The sequence below is a fragment of the Setaria viridis genome, chromosome 9, assembly GCF_005286985.2.
Source record: "Setaria viridis chromosome 9, Setaria_viridis_v4.0, whole genome shotgun sequence".
Lineage (NCBI taxonomy): Eukaryota > Viridiplantae > Streptophyta > Magnoliopsida > Poales > Poaceae > Setaria > Setaria viridis.
Genome location: NC_048271.2, coordinates 113,456 through 132,109, shown reverse-complemented (window position 1 = coordinate 132,109; position 18,654 = coordinate 113,456). Strand labels below are relative to the sequence as shown.

Sequence of the window (18,654 nt, the reverse complement as noted above, 5' to 3'; positions counted from 1 at the left end):
CGGTGAGTAGAGGCCACGCGGCGGGCGGTGCACGAGCGAACGTGTGGGCGCATTCTGGGCGGGGTGTGCCTCGGGGCAGGCCAAAAGGGCCAGGTTTGGGAGTCTTTTGCTCAAAAATTTTCAAAAGAACTCGTGAAACTCAAAAATAAAACATGTAGCCCTATTGTCCAACTCAAAATTTACAAAAAAGAGTTTTCTCAAAAACGAAACAGATTTGAAGTTACGAGGCTCCAAAGTCGGTGGGAACGCGCTCCTCTCAGACTTAGGCGTTTCAGCAATTTGGCTGATTTTGAGGAATTTTGGCCGGTTTCGATGCAACTTTTGAGGGGTTTAGGATTTGAATTAGGAAAGGGTGTTATTGAAAGAATTGTTCTTTGATCTTAGGACTTCAACTTATATTTGGGACTTTTCTTGAGTTCAGTTCAACTTTTAGGAGGATCGGGTCTGCCAAGATGCGCACTCTGGTCGTTCTTCCAGACTTATAGCAGAAATGTATTTGTGCTGGTTTGACTATTTTGAGTGACTTTGACCGAGCTTTTGAACAGGTTTGGTTGTGGATTAGACTTTGGTCAGTATAACAAAGTTGTAATACACTCGCCGCACTACAACTTCTATTAGGGGTTTGACTCGAGTTTAGATATAGAATTGTAAGATAACATGTTGCAAAGTTGAGGAAAAACATGAATTTCAGGACTTAGGTCATTTGCAGGACTTTGATGTACTCCTGATTTAATTCGTGTTTTTGACCTTCTCCCACTCCAAATTAGACAAAGTGCTATTAATAAATTCTATTTGGATAAAAAAATTTAAGTTTGTATATAAAAACTCAAGTTTCCTATTTAACTCCAAAAATGAGCTTTTTAGGGGCAATTTGGACATTTCACTTCCTCTACTTAGTGACTAATGACTTTCTTAAGTTTAACCACACCTAATTAAGGTAGGGTTGTTACAGATTGTCATCAAGGAGCAGACCACCATCGATGATTCGCCTGGAGCTGTGGAAGGTAAACGAGTTTGGAGCTGAAGATATCGCTGATCCTGTGAAAGAAGCATCGCCGGCAAGAGGACAGCTCGAAATACTACGGCCCAGAATGGCAGCTCCAGCAGGTTGGGCTGGGATGGGCCTCTCTTTCTGTTCCTCGTTGCGTGCGAGTGCAGCTCCAGCGGGGCGGGGGGGGGGGACTCATCTCCTTCCTGCTGCTAGCCTGCTACCCCTCTCTCTCTCTCGTCTGCCCCCCTCCCATCTAAAGCTTTCTAGCGATCGTCTTCCTGGCGTTCCTCTTCCGATTCGCCTCCTCCGTTTGCGGCGGATAGGATTTGGATTTTCGGATCGACCGACGAATCCATCCATGGCGCGGACCAACTGGGAGGCCGATAAGATGTGAGTATCCTTGCTTGCTTGTTCGATCTGCTGCTGCTGATCCCATCCACCATCCACCGTCTGTAGGCTCGACGTCTACATCTACGACTACCTGGTCAAGCGCAACCTTCAGGCCACCGCCAAGGCCTTCATCGCCGAGGGCAAGGTCGCCACCGACCCCGTCGCCATCGACGCCCCCGGCGGCTTCCTCTTTGAGTGGTGGTCCATCTTCTGGGACATCTTCCACTCCTCCACCGCAAAACCAGCCTCCTCCTCCGCCTCCGGTCCTCCCCTTCACGATGTACGTACGGCCTTCTTTGTCATCGCCCATGCCCCACCACACCTTCTCAACTAATTAACTACTGCTGCTTGCTAGATCAACAAGTCGAGGGAGCACCAGATGAGGCTCCAGCTACTGCACCAACACAACGCCGCCCAACTCCACACCAGAGGACCTGACGTCTCCGCCGTCCTCGCTTCCAAAATGATGGAGGACCGCATCAGGAACCCCAACCCGGCCGACTCTGACGCATCACAGCATCTCCTAGACGCAAATAGGATCGCACTTCTCAAGTCACCACCTAACCAAACTGGGTAACAAACACTCTCATCATCCTATCCTATGTATCATCATATAAATGTAACACATATGATTCCTTTCAGGCCACCCCCTATGCAGCAGCAGCAGATTCACCCAAGAAACCAGCAACTTGTAACATACCCCTTCCACCTTTTATCTAATCTCCTCTCATTGCAAGCAAACTTGTTAAATACCCCTTATACTCTATCCATCAATCTTCAAGGACATCAAGCCCGATGTTGCTATGCCACAGAGAACAGTGCCAGCGGACCATTCTTCATTATATGCATCAGGGATGATGCACCCAAAACCTCCATTACTCGCCGCTGGTTCGTAACTTACCAACTCCCAGCAATTGAATTACCGTTGCATCTGTTTCTGCTTCTGCTCATGTAAACCAATTGTAAACTCAATCCTCCCAGTTCCTAACATGTCAAAAACGGGCACCTTTCATGCTTTTTTCCTTCCTTGTAGGTGCGAGAGGCACCAATATGTCGTGGTTAGGATTTTGATAAGAGCAACCTAATGCAACTTAATCTGTGGCATGAAGACCAATTTGCCAATAACTGTGTCACAAAAACAAACCAACCTTCCTAATGGCTAGTACTACTAACCTCTTGTGGAAAATCGGCAGGCTAGAATGGTTTTCATACAATTGAGTTGAAACTTCCTCCTAGTATGCACATAAATATACGGGTTCATTGCCAGAAGAATCACGGAAATTAGTAAACCATATTCGCATTTAAAAATGGCAGGGGGCCTCAAAGACCTGGCACTGCTGTTCTGTTCACCTGAAATCAAAGTGTAGGTTCGATTAAAGTAGGAAGTACTGCAGTAGGTATAGATGGATAATTCAGAAGCCCCCTAGGCCTATAACATTAATGATTTGGTGTCTCTGTCTGAGTTGGCAGTCATAATACTGTTGACCTGCTTGATACTAATTTTCTTGCAATTCATTACCCTCCAATTAGGACTAAATCAAGCTGGAGGAAGTGTGCCGCTCAAAGGCTGGCCTCTAACGGTGAGTTCATAATTCTGTCTATGTTTGCATATCTGTCTGCTTTTGGATGCTTACATATGTTTGTTGTTTGCTAAAGGTCACAGGTATCGACCAACTCCGGTCCAATTTTGGTGCGCAGAAGCAGTTGGTGCCATCTTCAAACCAGTTCCAACTTTTGTCACCACAACAACAGTTGATTGCTCAGGCACAAACACCGAATGACCTTACTAGAATGAGTTCTCCAGCACCATCTGCTTCACCGAATGTTCGATCAGATGATCCGGATTATTTGATGAAGGTCAGTGCGTAATCAGTTTAGTTTAACTTGGTAAACTGAGTCAAACAAAATGTATGATGTTTGGTTTTGCCATCAAATATTATATTCTCTGTTGATTTTGTTTTTCCTGAGAAATTCGCCCCTTTCACTGCTTTTTTTTTTCTGTGCTGCCATTGACTGTACATATTTGCAATGTTTTAGTTGAAGATGGCCCAGATGCAGCAGCCCTCAGGCTACCGGCCTATGGAATTGCAACAGCCGCAACAACAGGTGGTGAAGAACATCAAGTTTCTTTGTAGCCTCTTGTGGCAGATACTAAACGAGTTTACCTATTTTCTTGTCATCCAGAACACTAGAAAGCGGAAGCCAACTTCTTCTGGAGCAGCTAATAGTACTGGCACAGGAAATACTGTTGGGCCTTCTCCTCCATCAACTCCATCCACTCATACTCCAGGTGGTGGGGTACCAGTGACTAGCAATGCTAATATTTTACAGAAGAGTTCAATGATTTGCGGCACGGATGGAACCAGTGGACTTGCCTCGTCCTCAAATCAGATGGTATGATTCTGTTGATGCTTTTGTGCCGATGCTTTCAATCTCTACAGCTCTGTTTGTGATTAAGTGAGTTCTGTTACTGACAGGATACTTTGGATAGTTTTGTTGATTTTGATGAAAATGTTGATTCATTCTTGTCGAATGATGATGGAGACGGAAGAGACATGTTTGCAGCATTGAAAAAAGGGTCTTCAGAGCACAATTCAGAGTCCTTAAAGGGTAAGTATTTTAACCTTGGAGCTATAATGTGCTCTGAAAAGAAAAAAACATAGTTCAGAAGCTGTACATCGGGGTAATTTAACCATTTGCTATTATGAGGGGGGTGAGTAGCATACAATTTGCTATCCTGGACCACTATCAGTGAGTCAGATAACCCTACATGTCAGCGAGAGGGTAATTGCACCTGCATCATAATGGCATAAAGTTGAATGCTCCTGTTCTTTTTTTTTTGTGTGTAGGTCTCTCCTTGAGTGAGGTAGGTAACAACCGCACAAGCAACAACAAGGTTGTTTGCTGTCACTTCTCTACAGATGGAAAGTTATTAGCTAGTGCTGGCCATGAGAAGAAGGTAAAATGTTCTAACTTTGGATATACCTGATAGTTTCTCTTGCAGCAAGTTGCCGGTAAGTTTCAGGTGGTTCGAACGTTATCTTTGTAATGCAAACTTTATTTTTAAATTACGATGATGCATTTCAATTTAGCATTTAGTTTCATCAAAGTTGTCACTGCTGACTATATTCACAATTATGTTTTCACGTCCCAGTAAGAAAATTGTTTACATGTCATATCTTCTGTACACATTTTTCGTCAGTTTATTTTTGAAGCCGAACAATTTTTTTTCTGCCTTAGTTTGAGGAAGGCTGCCTTTTTCTTTTTGAGTCTCGGTTGGTGAAGTATTTCTGTAATTTATGAAATTATTTTTCTCAACTCTTTATGTATTGATGTTTTGATGATGTTATAGGTCTTCCTCTGGAATATGGATAATTTTAAGATGGATACCAAAATAGAAGACCACACAAACTTTATCACAGACATAAGGTTCAAAACTAATTCCACTCAGTTGGCTACATCATCTTCTGATGGAACTGTTCGACTTTGGAATGCTGCTGATGTGAGCCATTCTTACTGTCATATATCTGCAAGATCAGTTACGACTATATTTTATTTAATTGCTAGGTGGATGCCTATTTGAAACCAAGAAATAAACCAAATATGTCAAGCTGAAGGTACTATGTAGGAAATAAATGTTAGCGTTTTTGGATGGTGTCCATGTGGTGCAACACCTTTTTGCCAAACTTTGCCTAAGGTGTGGCTAACAATTTGTCTGCGAGGTTTGGCTAAGATACGAATCCATAACGGGTGGGCTATAGAGTTGAGAAAGTATGGCATGCAACAATTGTAGCGGAGAACCTAACACTTGCCTAAGAAACTGTGGCGCACCTAACCTGTGTCGTGACAAGTAGTGGACACCATCCAAACAGGCCACTGACGAGTTTGAATCTGGCAGCTTCCTTAGATTATTCTAGTTACTTCATGTCTTCAAATCCCTCTGGCCCTGTCTCTGCAGCCTCTTTTTTTAAAATATCCTAAAAAAATTACAGCTGAATATGAGATATTTGTTAAGGCCTAAGGGTAGAATTGCTAGATATCAATATAAACTGGTCCTTTTCACGAGATTATGCACACCTGATCAGTGACCACTTACTGCATATGGAATAGGAGGAGTGAGGGACACTGCTTTATTTTTACTGGACGTAGCTACTGGCCACCATTTCCTGGTCCTTCTCACCGCCTGACCACTTGCTGCATATGGACGAGGAGTAAAGGACACGGCTTTATTTTTACTGGACATAGCTGCTGGCCACACTGTTTGAATTCATTTTTATGTGGCGATAGAAAGACCTTGATATTATTTTTAGTTCTTGTTGATCTATGTTTGCTTCACAACATTGTTGGCTCAACTGTCATATAGCGTGATTAATACTGTAGTGGTACCCTAAGTTCATGACTATTCCGCTTTTGTAGGAAAGTGGCACTTTACAAACTTTTCATGGGCATACCTCTCATGTAACGTCAGTAGATTTTCACCCAAGATTGACAGAGGTCCTTTGCTCTTGTGATGACAATGGAGAAATTCGCTTCTGGAAAGTTGGTCAAACTACATCGACCCATGTTTTAAGGGTTGGTCCTTGACGCATGCCTCCCATCTTCACAAACCATTGACCCTTGCTGTAGTTCAATAATAGGGATGTACTTTTTTTGACAATGTGGTACAGGCGAAGCAGGGTGGTACCGGAAGAGTCAGGTTTCAGCCACGAAGTGGGCAGCTCCTAGCTGTGGCAGGTGGAAGCATGGTGAACATTTTTGATGTTGAAAAGCAGGCAAACTTACCCTCTCCAGCAAAGGTAATCAATATGTCTGAGATGGTTAATGTTATGCAGAATTTGCAATGCAAAAGTAGCTGAGTGTTCCTTTTTCTATAATCTGATTTAGGTTCACAACAGTGAGGTAAACTGTGTGTGCTGGGATGAAAGTGGTGAATATCTGGCTTCTGTAAGTCAAGACACTGTGAAAGTGTGGTCAGTATCGTCAGGAGCGTGCATTCATGAGCGAAGATCTCATGGGAACCAATATCAGTCATGCGTGTTCCACCCGAGATACCCAAAAGTGTTGATTGTTGGTGGTTATCAGGTAAATGAAATGCTGCCTGTAACGACATGCCATGCCAGCAGACGATGCGTGCGCTGATTGTTTGATCTGCATGCAGACGCTGGAGCTATGGAGCTTATCGGATAACCAGAGGAACCCAATCCAGGCGCACGAGGGGCTGGTAGCTGCTCTGGCACACTCCCCGTTCACGGGGATGATTGCCTCTGCCAGTCATGACAGATACGTGAAGCTCTGGAAGTAGCTAGAAACTAAAGGTGATGGATGGATTGATTGATTGATTATACACTCACTAGTCGTCTATCTAGTCCTCCTAATAATTATAAAATGTACTTATGATGATCAGTTTACTTGTGTTACATAGCGCCTGTTCATTCCTTTGGTGACTTGATTAGCTATACACTTTTGAGTTTTGAGGGCTGTACATGAATGATTATATTGGGCTGATAGGCTATAATTTGTGCTACTGTGCTGGTGTAACTGTATGTAGCAGAGAAGGACAATGAATACAGAATTTCATTTCTCATGAGAATATAATTGATAGGATAAATGGGCCGGCCTGGGCACACAGCAGCAGGAAAGGAAAGTGATGGGCGGGCCACCATCATATTCATATCATGTACTCTTATCTATTTACTCCAGTTAGTAAGTAGAAGAAGAAGGTGGTGGTTTAGTTTGCTGATGATGGCTTGAGGCCCTTCCTGAGCACCAACACGCCGCCACCTGAAGGTGAAGGTGCTGGTGCAGATGCTGCTGGGTGCTTTGGTGGTGCCGCCGCCGCCGCCGACGCCGTCGTGCTCATTGTTGCAATCCCTGATCATATATAAAGTTCATTGTTTTTGAAATAGATCGAATGTTCATCTCCATTCACTGAACAATACTACTGACCGGCTTGTCCCATGCATGCGCTGGCGCAGGAGAGCTTGCAGACGATGGGCCATCCAATGCAGGCGGCTTCGCACTCGTCGCGGCAGTTGCCCAGCGCCGCCCGCGGGGACGACGCCACCACCACCAACCACAGCAGCAGCGCCGCCGCCGCCGCCGGTGTCTTGGTCGCCATCTCCGACGATCTGATGCTAGCTTATTCTCTTCTCTTCTCTCTCCACGCGGCCTCACGCACTTGCTTCTTGCAGGTACGCGCGCGGAGAGAGAGAGAGAGAGATGACGACGTTGACAAGATCGGAGGAGGAGAAGGACGACGCCCTATGGCATCCATCTCCCCTGCTTTATATACATGCAGACTCGATGCATGCAGCCACAAACTAAAAAGAAAATAATAACTGTACGGCATGTTATGCATGCAGCCACAAACTAAAACAGACGGGACGGCAACGGTGGAGCTGCACCCTCGGGTGTGCTTGTGCTTCTCGTGTGTGTGTCTATTTTTTTAAAAAAAAATTATTTCATATAAGGAAGACCGTGCTCGGCTGTGTATGTACAAAACTGCTGGCCACCAGTACTAGCTTGTTATTGCTACACATTGACGATAGCATCCATTGCAAATTGCAGCAGGACGTCTTGTCTTTTCTAATATAACAAAATCAATATATTTAGAAAAGCCAAAATTAGGACGGAGGGAGTATGCAGCTGCATCATTCTACACTATTACAATTTACATGTATTTTCATGCATTGGAGGGGAGACATAATGATGACCGGATTATGGTATATGGTAATGTCACTTAAACAACAAACTGCGACTATAACAGCTTGATCGATGAGGAGGTTGGGAGGAGATGATGGATGCAGCAGGTACTACGTACTCCCTCAATCAATCAAAAGAGATGCGCATATATAGAATAGACTAAGTACCTACCAACCTAATATTTGTCAACCACCTCATCATCCATCCCAGATACATATTCATAGCATACTTAAAAATGTACGTATATTGCAGGCGTAGTTACACACAGTCACTGGATCGGAACTAATTAATTAGTACAAAGCATAATGCATAGTAGCCGTAGGCTTCTTAATTAATGTGCATCTGCTCCCTCCGTTCCAAATCGTATGTCACTATAACTTTTCTAGATTCATAGATACACTATATCTAGATAAATCTAACAAAAAAGTTAAAATGTTCCAAATTGTCGGGAGTATTCTGGTAATTACTTGATATATAAATGTAAGGTTATTTAGTTTATGTTTCCTTTTGTTCTCTGCTTTCTAGGTACAAAACAAAACAACCAGGAATGTCCCTACACAATACTCTAGATGACAAAAAAGGCCGACCTAATCAAGATGGCCTTGTGTATGTCACAGACTGTGATGTTGGCAGCACAACAAACGAAACACCATGGACCTCAGTTTTTCTAATAAGCTTTCCCTAATTGTGCTGCTACATGCACACACCCACACAATTATTATTAAAAATTAAGTCAATTTATATTGATATACTACTGTGTAGACAGTCCCATTTTGATATGATGCACGGTGGTAGGTTTGTGCGTTTTATATATATTTGCTCTCAATTTTTTTGGAAAAAAAATATAAAGATGATTCGAAGTTACAAGCACAGCTTTCACTTTCCAAATGAAATTGAGACGTCATGATCCCTTAGAAACGAATCTGCTGCGTGCCCCTCTCTCGTCTAATCTGCTGCAGCCACCAACTAAGCGAAAAAGGCTGACGTATCCTCTTTTCCACCTTTCTACTTGTTCATGCCAATTTCTGCTTGTGTTTATGTACAATCTTCTGTTATATAAATAATGAATCTCTCTAGTTTTTTTTCAAACTAAAGAATCTCTCTTGTTTTCCTCTTCAACAATCTATTCATCAGCCTATTCAGCCTTGCTAGCCAAAATGGGAGAGTAGTAACCCCCGTGACATGAACGTTTTATTTTTTTTTGGAAAATTATGAACTTTTTATTTCGTGTGGCATAATATAAATAAAAGCAAAAGCAAGCAGCAGCAGCAGCAGAGCTCTCTCCACCCTTGTCTGGTTGTATGTCTGCAGTCTGCACTGCACTCAACAACCACCCACACTCTCTACCTCTTTCTCTGCCTCCCCATATTTCATTATTTATTTTCCCGATTGCTATTTATCTCTTCTTTGATTCTTTAATTGCTCATGTTCTTCGGTTCCCTTTCGTTTTCTATCGTAATTCTCAGCATTTTCCTCCTCCAAAATCAGTAATCTTCCTTGCACTCTAGCATCCCCTTAGTCTTCTGATCCATTCCTGCAAGATCTGATACCCAAGGGGGATCGACTACAACTGTTCTGCAATGAGGCCGGAGACGCGGCTTGAATCGGCGGTGTTCCAGCTCACCCCGACCCGCACCAGGTGAGCTACCGGATCTGCTCAAGAAACTCGCAGCGATATTTCTCGGTTTCATCTCAAGAACTGCTTGCTCTTCTTTTTTGTGTCGTCTGACTGGTTAATACCGTGTCGGTCCTCTGTTGTGTGGCGTGTTGCCAAAAATGGGGCGACCTCTGGATGCTCTGGCATATATATGGCAAAGCCGCCATCTTTGTTCCACCTGGAAGCCGCCGATGGTTATTTCTCCGTGAAATGGCAAAAGCTTTCGCCTTTGCCTCATATGTAGGCTTCACTATCTCAATGCTGTGTGTGGCGCGCATAACTGCGGTGCTATAGATCTGATGTGCTCATGCTCTAAATTGTTTTCTGATCGGATACTAGGGACACAACCTAGGTCCTATTTGTATATGAAAGGCTGCTTGTTTGTTTGTTTCAGCTTGCGATTGTAAAAGCTATAATTCACAATCCCAACTGAAACAGACAGGGGGGCTTACCATCGTTTGTAATGGCCAATGCTTCTGCCATTGTGGTGCAGTAGCAAGCACATCATAATAGTTTATTTCTCTCTTCTCCCCATCTTTTGTAGGTGTGACTTAGTTGTGGTGGCAAATGGATGGAAGGAGAAGATAGCCTCTGGTTTGCTGAACCCATTCGTCGCGCATCTTAAGGTTGCACAAGAGCAGATTGCCAAGGGAGGCTATTCAATCACACTTGAGCCGGGTCCAGAGATTGATGCGCCATGGTTTACCAGGGGCACAGTGGAGAGGTTGGTGCTCGGTTTCTCTTCATCTTGCCACCCAATTGCATTTCACAGCGTCAGGGGTGGCGATTTGCATCTTTTTGTTTAGATTATCGGGGTGGTGATTTGCATGGTTGGCCTTGGCAGGTTTGTTCGTTTTGTGAGTACACCGGAGGTCCTGGAGCGGGTCACAACAATAGAGTCTGAGATATTGCAGATTGAGGATGCCATTGCTGTCCAGGGCAACGACAGCCTTGGTTTGAGATCTGTAAGTAGACATCTGTGCTGGATAACTTGTGATTAACATAGTAATATCAGAAAGATGAGATGTTCTTATTTGCACTTTGTTAGGTGGAAGACCATAATGGGAAATCGGTGGATTGCATGGAAGGTCAAACACCGATGTGCATTTCTTGTTTCTTTCATCATGATCCGTAGAAAAAACAGCATATCTTGAAGCTCTTTGTTTTATCACCTAAGTACTCAGCAATGCTTACTTATTACTGAGAAAAAAATACTTTTTGTATTTCCTTGAACAAAAACTTGGCAAATTGCAATGCAGGATGTACTTTTAGAATTTATTCGTTATTAGGGTTTGCTGCAAATTGAGATGTAGCATCAGGCACATATGTTGAATTTGGTACAGATAGATAGCTTTAATTTTCAATACACTAGGCTGCACAAGGAAAATGCCAACATATATATTGGTTTATGCATGAGCAACCTTCAGTAGTGCTTATCAATTGTGAAATTAATTGTTTTAGTTTTAGCTAGCTCACTGGAAGCTGTACATTTTGAGATGGGGGCTAATTATCGCGTTGTGCATTTTTAAGAAGAGATCGTTCTCTTCTGCTTTAAAAATTAGTTACATGTTTCAATAAGGATGGATATGAGCTGCAACTTGATTTGGAGATGGCTCTTGTATTTTTTTTTCTTGCCTTGTTGCTGAATGTCCTTGATCCATCTGCTTACAGGTAGTAAGACAATTTTCGATCCTGATGCAGATATGGCGCTTGTTCCATATAAGGTAAAGTTGTATGGATAAACTCGCCTTTTCTTTCTGCAAAAGAGTCAGGGTATAAATGTGTTATCTAATTCTGAGATTCCATATTGTTGGCAGGCTGGCACACAGCCAACTCTACCAGTGCAGAATAACGGTGCTACTCAGGAGGAGAATTCAAAGTACTTATGTCTAAAACATCCCTTTCTGTTTTCTGTAATGTGGTACTTTAAGGTTTTTCATGTATGGCAACAAAACTTTTTTTTTGAAATGGAATCTTCATGGATAATACATAATGTTTAAAATAGAACTAATCTTCATTTGTTGAGTAACATATGCTCCATTTAATGAAGAAATGTATATACTTCTAGCATCATCATCATTTGATTCTTTTACTATGCTTATTTTTTTCTTAGATAAGGGAGACACACCAGTGTATATGGCCGGGATCTGTTTAATTTTTGGATGAGTTGTTTTTGTTTCTGGAGCGTTCATCTTTTTTTTTGCATGCTGAATTTAACCGCGTTACAGGATGCTGTTAATACAATCATCTTATTACACACTTCGTATTTTGTAGAGCTCAATTGCTCAGAGTGTTGGAGACTCGCAAAACAGTCTTGCGTAAAGAGCAGGCTATGGCCTTTGCACGTGCTGTAGCAGCAGGGTTTGATATTGACAACTTGGTGTATTTGATCACATTTGCAGAGCGTTTTGGTGCTTCTCGCTTGATGTAAGTATAGCCTTCTTATGTCTAATAAATAATTTGCCTGATAGGTTGGATATCTCATTTTGAGTATCCTGTACATCTGTCTCATGACGATAGGACTGCTAATTTATCTGCACCTGACTCTGTAGCATATCTATGTGCTGTTTTCTTGGATTCTACTCTGGCGACAGTATAATGTGGGAGCCAGGAGGCTATTTTCCAAATGTTGAAATTGTTGAGAGAATCCAAATATCGGAAGTTGTTGCAATATGCAAATAGCTTCAACTATATGGCTTTATCAGTTGATCACATATCATTGTTGAGCCATGCTGTGGATGGTTCTTTCATAGACTGAGTAAAGTGCACTGCAGTCCCTAAACTTGTTATGGGGCATTATCTGGGGTCCTGAACTATTAATTTGAGTTCCATGCACCTAAAGTTTTTAAGTGTTTGTGTTTTGCCCGAGGTCCAAACCTTCTCAGTTGATACCTGATCGTTTACATGGCATGCTGACTATGTGCCATCTTGGACACTAAATGCTGCACCCACAAGTCAGTGGTGTGGGTCATCTCTCCCTCATCTCTCTGCCGTGGGTACCATCAGAATCTTTGTTTGTTTATTGGCTGTCATGTGGGGGCTAGTTGTGATATGAATGATGGGTTGGCAAAATTAGGGTGACCTGGATGGCATGGAGATGGCAAACAGGTGGATCAACAGTAATTAGTGACTTAGGGAGGTTTGGACCTCTAGTGAACCACTTCGCAAGTTCAGGGACATGAAACTACAAATTAATAGATTGGGTACCTAGGACTCACGCCCATACAAGCGCATAAACTTACTGCTGTTTGACCTCCTTGACTAAGTTACAAACAGTTGCCTGAAAGCAAATTTTCACAGCGTTAACATTAAATCCTTTCATGCTAACCGCTTTGGTGTACTTTCAACAAATAGGAAGGCATGTACACATTTCATTGGGTTGTGGAAGCAAAAGCATGAAACCGGACAATGGATTGAAGTTGAACCTGAAGCAATGTCTGCACGCTCGGAATTTGCTCCCTTTAATCCTTCTGGCATTATGTTTATGGGGGACAACATGAAGCAAACTATGGAAACCATGTCTGTTTCCAATGGAGATGCAAATGGAGAAGATGCTTCTAAAGCAGGTATATTTTGATGTCTTAACACCCTCCAAGCTAATAGACTCATGCTGTTTGGTGCAATGACCAACTTACATTCTAAAAAGCTCATAGCAACTTATTTTTCCATGAGTTTGGATAATTACTATCCAGGAACATTTTCTTTTGATGGATGCTGGATTTCCTATTCATTCATTATTTGCACAACTGTTGATTCAACTCCTTGAAGCTATTTGTCCCATGCTTGATTTTAGAGTTGTTTTCCCATTAATGACTGAATAAAAATGTCCTTGGATCTCAGCAATAACTTGTGTTGCTTGACAGATCAGAGGACATCTCAGCACTCTGGAGCACCCCATGAGTTCTTCCATGGTCCATATCAGTCAGCATATCCACCGTGGGCAATGCATCCGCCTTACTCTATGCAAGGCATGCCTTACTATCCTGGAATGAACCCATATTACCCTTCCCCCTACCCCTCAATGGACGATACTAGGCACCACCACTCAGAAAGGAGAGCATCAAAGAAACACTCCTCAGATAGCAAGGACTCAGAAACTTCAGATGATGGAAGTGACCAGAGCGGTTCAGAGAGGGAGACTTCTTATGGTCACAGGTCCCATAAAAAGGATAAAAGGACAGGCAAGAAGAAGCCCAGTGTGGTTGTCATACGAAACATAAATGTAACATCAAAAAGGCATGGATCATCAGACAGTGAATCACAAACAGGTTCAGATGTAGCATCTGAGGACAGCGATGATCTGAACACCAAGTCTAGAAAGAAAAAGAATAAGAGCTCAATTTCAAAGAAGAAAGATGCTAGAAAGATCATTCTTGAGTCTGCAGATGAATATAATAAGGATGAAATGTCGTATGGGCAAGATGGAGACCCAGGGAACTGGAATGTCTTCCAGAGTTTCCTGCTAAGATCTGATGAGAAGACAAGAGATAATGATACCGACCTATTCGCCAGTGAAAAAGAACCACCCCCAGCAAGGAGGAAGGAGAGCACAGGCATTGATGATTCTATTCTCTTGGCAGAGCGAGATTCTGCTGGTGCCAATGAACGTAGTACAGTAGGTTTCAATATAGAAAATGGGAGGATTAGGCCACAGCAGATGCTGTCTGGTGATGAACTTATGATGTCGGGGGAAGGTAGTGGTGTTGCTAGTGATTGCATAAAGGAGATTGAAGCTGGAGATGGGAGATACAGAAGAGGTGCAAGTGATGACTTCATGATTTATGGACAGGAAAAGTCAATGCACAGAGGGAGTTCTTTGGACCCTCTTGCAGAAGCACAGTACAAGAACCCCACCCTGGTGGAAAAAAATGCGCACAGCATGGCAGATGAGTCCTTTATGATACCTCTTAGGTTCACCTCAGAGGATAATCTTGGACCAGAAAGCCGTACTGCAATTGACATAGATGTTGAGCTTCCCTCAACTGTTCAAAAGGTATCAGATGCTAAAGCTGGTGATCAGCTTTTCTATGAGCCAGATGAGTTGATGCCAGAGCGTGGATGTGAAGACATTTCATTTGGATATGATCCGGCACTGGATTATAACAGTCAGATGCAGAGCCAACCTGCTGCCATGGTTGTAGATGCACCTGTGGAAGAGGCAGCATTGAGCAATGTGGATGAAGTAAAGCCAGAGAAAGATAAGCGGCTAAGAAGTTCACAGGAGAGTTTGGATAAACGAAGGAAAGATGCTTTAGTGAGGCGATTATCATCATCAAAAGGCCCAATGACTGATGCACAGAAACGTGCACAAAACTTGCGAGCATATAAAGCGGATCTTCAAAAGGCAAAGAAAGAGCAGGTATTGGTGCATTGATTTTTTTATACCCATCGATCCTTTTCTGCGAATTCTATCGTACATGCTTCTGCATAACAATGTATGATGCTCCTTGCCCCTCAGCATTTGTCCTTTTGACCTAGTTAGTGTTTTACACAGTTTACATTTTCACATACGATGTTCTCTTATTAGCTTGTCAAGAATCCTGTAGTTTTGATGCGAAATATGATTGTGAGCTTTATTTTTAAAACAACCAGAATGTCTAAATACTGCCTCTGCCCTCCAGTCTGACCTATCATGATGCACCGCTTTAGTGTCCCAACCTTTCGGTGGTGTTGTTGTTCAAGGCCTCTCTGGTCTCATTCACCGCTGCTGTGATGTTCAGTGTGTGTTCATTCAGTAAGCGTGCCAAGTAATCCCTGGTTGCTTGTGTCTTTGGTGTGAGAGGTTCATCTTCCTCACCTTGCTCACCTGCCATTGTTAGCAGAAAACAACAAAAAAAATACACCTTGCTCACCTGCCATTGTTAGCAGAAAACAACAAAAAAAATACAGCAAGATTATGTGTGCCTACCAACTACTAGGATGTAAAAAAGTGGGAAATTTGAAGGCACTCACACGCAAGCTCTTACCAAGTGCTTACAGCCTTACAGGTTCTTACCAAAACCAGCAGGTGGTGCAACTTGCAGCTGGGTCAGCCTCCAACGATGTTATTGAGGAAAAATGTCTGTTTAATCGGGATAAACAGATGTTTAATTGGGGACAACTGGCCACTGTGCAGTGTTTAAACGGGCTAAACCGCTGTTTAGGCATACAAATACAAGTGATTTAACATGAAGAATAACTCGAATTGGGGTAGTGATCCTTGTTGTCCTGTCTTTTCTTATAATGGAGGTTTATTTATTGATAAATTAGTATAACCGGACAACTTTGGTTGCTGCTGCTAGATTTCTAATACTTTGCAACATTGAATTGGTGAATTTTTGCATTTCCAGGAAGAGGAACAGATCAAACGGCTAGAAAGGCTTAAGCTGGAGAGGCAAAAGAGAATTGCTGCAAGAAGTAGCACTTCCAGTGCGTCAACTGCACCACAGCAGCCAAAAGTGAAACCTTCTCCCAAGGTTTCTCCCAGTACCTACAAGAGCTCAAAGTTCAGCGATGCAGAACCTGCATCCTCTTCACCTCTCAGAAAACTTCCTGCCAAAACTACCACAGGGACTGATCCCCGAAAAACAGTAAAAGCAAGCAAACTAAATGATAATACAAATGCAGTTAGTAAGTCAACCTCATCGTTGACAGATGTGAAGAAGGAGAAAGGTGGGAGAGCTGAATCATCCAGTGAGCGATTGAAAAAGCTTGCTGAACCTAAAAACAACGGTTTGACTGACCATCCTTCGAATTCCAAGTCAGCAAGTGTGGACCACCCACGGAGAAGAAGCATGCCACAGGATACCCAGACAAAGAAAATTTCAGCTATAATGCAACTTGACCAGAGTAAATCAGCAACACTACCAGAACTGAAAGTAAAATCCCCACAAGCTCCTGCTGTTGTGAAAAATGCAGTAGCTGCCAAAGAAAAGAAAGAGGTTTCACATGGAGCTAAAGCTCCTACAACAGAAACTGCTGGTGTAAAGAAAACTGATGGTAACATCTCAAGGATGAACAGCAGTGATGATAGTTTGGTGGTTGAGAAGACCGTTGTGATGCTTGAAAATGAGGTGGTTTCAACACCTCTAGTCATTCCACATTCTGGAAGAAATGCAGCAAAGGAAACTTCTAGTGATGACAGGACAGAGAAGCCCAGCCCAGAATTGGAGTATGCTGCCATCAGGGGTCCACCTTCTCCACTTATTCTTCCGGACGCTGAGAGCCCTGTCACCAATGGACCTGATGACCAGGGGAACTCATATGAGGTATGGTCTTTATGCTGTTCTTTTCAGTTCTCATTCAAGCCTTTGTTCGTCGTGATCTGTCTCATCATTTCTCTGCATAGTATTTCTGATTTGGTATGTATGCGGTCTTCAATTCAATGGCCAAATTTGCTCCTTTACTATTAACTTGAATGCATCCTTTTATGATGGAATTATTATTTGATTACGGATCCCATAAGCTAGAGTTTTAAAAGAATGCCTGTTGTGACTAGGTGGTGACTGAGTGTCGAAAAGATGAACCTGAGAGGCCAACCTTGGCTGCCATGGAGAAACCCTACCAGGCCCCTTTTGCTAGGGTGACATCCCTGGAGAATGCTTCTGACTACAGTCAATTACCTGTGCAAGAATCTGGATCGCTTGTGCATGTGGATAGCATTAAGGCTCGAGTACCTGAGCCTGTGTACTCAGTTTCAGTTGAGGGCAATGAGGTAAATGAAAAACCTCGAAGCAAAGAGCCAAAAGGCTTCAGGAAACTTTTGAAATTTGGCAGGAAAAGCCAGGCATCAGCCTTGAGTGAGGGTGCAATGGATTCCGACGCGTCTTCAGTTGATGATGCCCCAGCGGGAGAGGGTATGTAGTCCGTCCCAAATAGTTGACTTATTAAATAATGTTGTTTGCATAAGACCATTATATACCAAGGGGATTCTGCTAATATTGTTTAAGAAGAGGGAACAGTAGAAAATATCTTTCAGCGCTTAAATATGCCCATGCTTTTGTCAAGAATGCTCACCACATTGCCGTGTTTAATATTTCAGGGTCGATGCTGAAGAATCTTATTTCACAAGAGGATTCTAGTGCTTCTTCTAAAGGTTACTATTAATAGCACAAGCACAATTTGTCTTTTGAATGTATTTTCATATTCATATGCATTAATTGAATATTGTCACCAGTAAAATACTATTTTGTGAAGCGAAAACTCCTTTTCTTGGTCCCAATGCTCAAGCGGGAGCACTATCTGAATTTATTTCCAGAACTTGTTTGTGAAATACTCACTATGCTTGTTTGCTGCTGCAGCTTCTCGGTCGTTTTCCCTGCTGTCACCATTCCGCAGCAAGCACAAGGTGATTGTACTGTGAACATGGATCAACGGCAATTGGGAGGAATAGCACAGTACAGTACATACTTCTTGGGATGAGTTTGGAACAGCTTTGGTTTTCTTTCTAGTATATATATGTATACGTACATACTATATGGCGTCATCGTCTGTAAACAGCGTATGTGAAGTTCATGTATGATGGATGGATGATTGGTTTGTTGTACATTCCCTTGTTTCGTACCCAAACTATTTGTTTTGTTTTGTGTGCTGATACTCCAGCTGTACTACAGTTCTTGTATGGTTGTGGAAGGAATATAATACAGCCTGTCAGCAGATTTATTGATTCCAAAATCCCAAGTACAAATGGTTCACTATTGAGATTATTCTAGGTCTAATGTGGACCTCCTAAAAATTTTAAGGAGACAGGTGCTAACTGGACCTTGAAATTTTTTTAAGGATCTAGGTGCACTTTATTAATAATTTTGTTTTATGATGCTTGCGGTCGATTACTCCCTTTAATTCCAAATGTAATTCATTTAGGACATCGACACACCTTTAATATAACACTTTAACTTGCGATATAATTGTTTTGTTATTGCATTGTTGGAGGTTC

At 42.5% G+C, this 18,654-nt stretch overlaps 3 protein-coding genes across 3 annotated transcripts; 2 read left to right on the top strand and 1 right to left on the bottom strand.

Annotated features, from left to right (window-relative positions):
• The first annotated feature begins 1,173 nt into the window (after positions 1 to 1,173).
• On the top strand, positions 1,174 to 6,965 carry LOC117837267 (transcriptional corepressor LEUNIG_HOMOLOG). The gene is made up of 15 exons (XM_034716858.2): positions 1,174 to 1,381; positions 1,448 to 1,661; positions 1,737 to 1,954; positions 2,024 to 2,072; positions 2,164 to 2,269; positions 2,912 to 2,961; positions 3,038 to 3,238; positions 3,419 to 3,775; positions 3,859 to 3,991; positions 4,231 to 4,340; positions 4,734 to 4,883; positions 5,798 to 5,953; positions 6,049 to 6,177; positions 6,266 to 6,463; positions 6,540 to 6,965. Exons 1-15 carry the CDS (start codon positions 1,350 to 1,352, stop codon positions 6,681 to 6,683), a joined length of 2,247 nt encoding a protein of 748 aa, XP_034572749.1. The 5' UTR covers positions 1,174 to 1,349; the 3' UTR covers positions 6,684 to 6,965.
• Positions 6,966 to 7,015: 50 nt separating this feature from the next.
• On the bottom strand, positions 7,016 to 7,734 carry LOC117837269 (uncharacterized). Its single transcript, XM_034716860.2, has 2 exons — positions 7,328 to 7,734; positions 7,016 to 7,252 (listed from the first exon to the last, which is right to left on the bottom strand). Exons 1-2 carry the CDS (start codon positions 7,497 to 7,499, stop codon positions 7,110 to 7,112), a joined length of 315 nt encoding a protein of 104 aa, XP_034572751.1. The 5' UTR covers positions 7,500 to 7,734; the 3' UTR covers positions 7,016 to 7,109.
• A 1,603-nt stretch (positions 7,735 to 9,337) lies between these two features.
• On the top strand, positions 9,338 to 18,384 carry LOC117837266 (COP1-interacting protein 7). The gene is made up of 13 exons (XM_034716856.2): positions 9,338 to 9,722; positions 10,285 to 10,464; positions 10,585 to 10,705; positions 10,789 to 10,828; positions 11,412 to 11,464; positions 11,558 to 11,619; positions 12,015 to 12,167; positions 13,095 to 13,306; positions 13,604 to 15,099; positions 16,070 to 16,987; positions 17,218 to 17,575; positions 17,761 to 17,814; positions 18,020 to 18,384. The coding sequence occupies exons 1-13, from the start codon at positions 9,664 to 9,666 to the stop codon at positions 18,079 to 18,081; spliced, it is 3,768 nt and encodes a 1,255-aa protein (XP_034572747.1). The 5' UTR covers positions 9,338 to 9,663; the 3' UTR covers positions 18,082 to 18,384.
• The last annotated feature ends 270 nt before the right edge of the window (positions 18,385 to 18,654 follow it).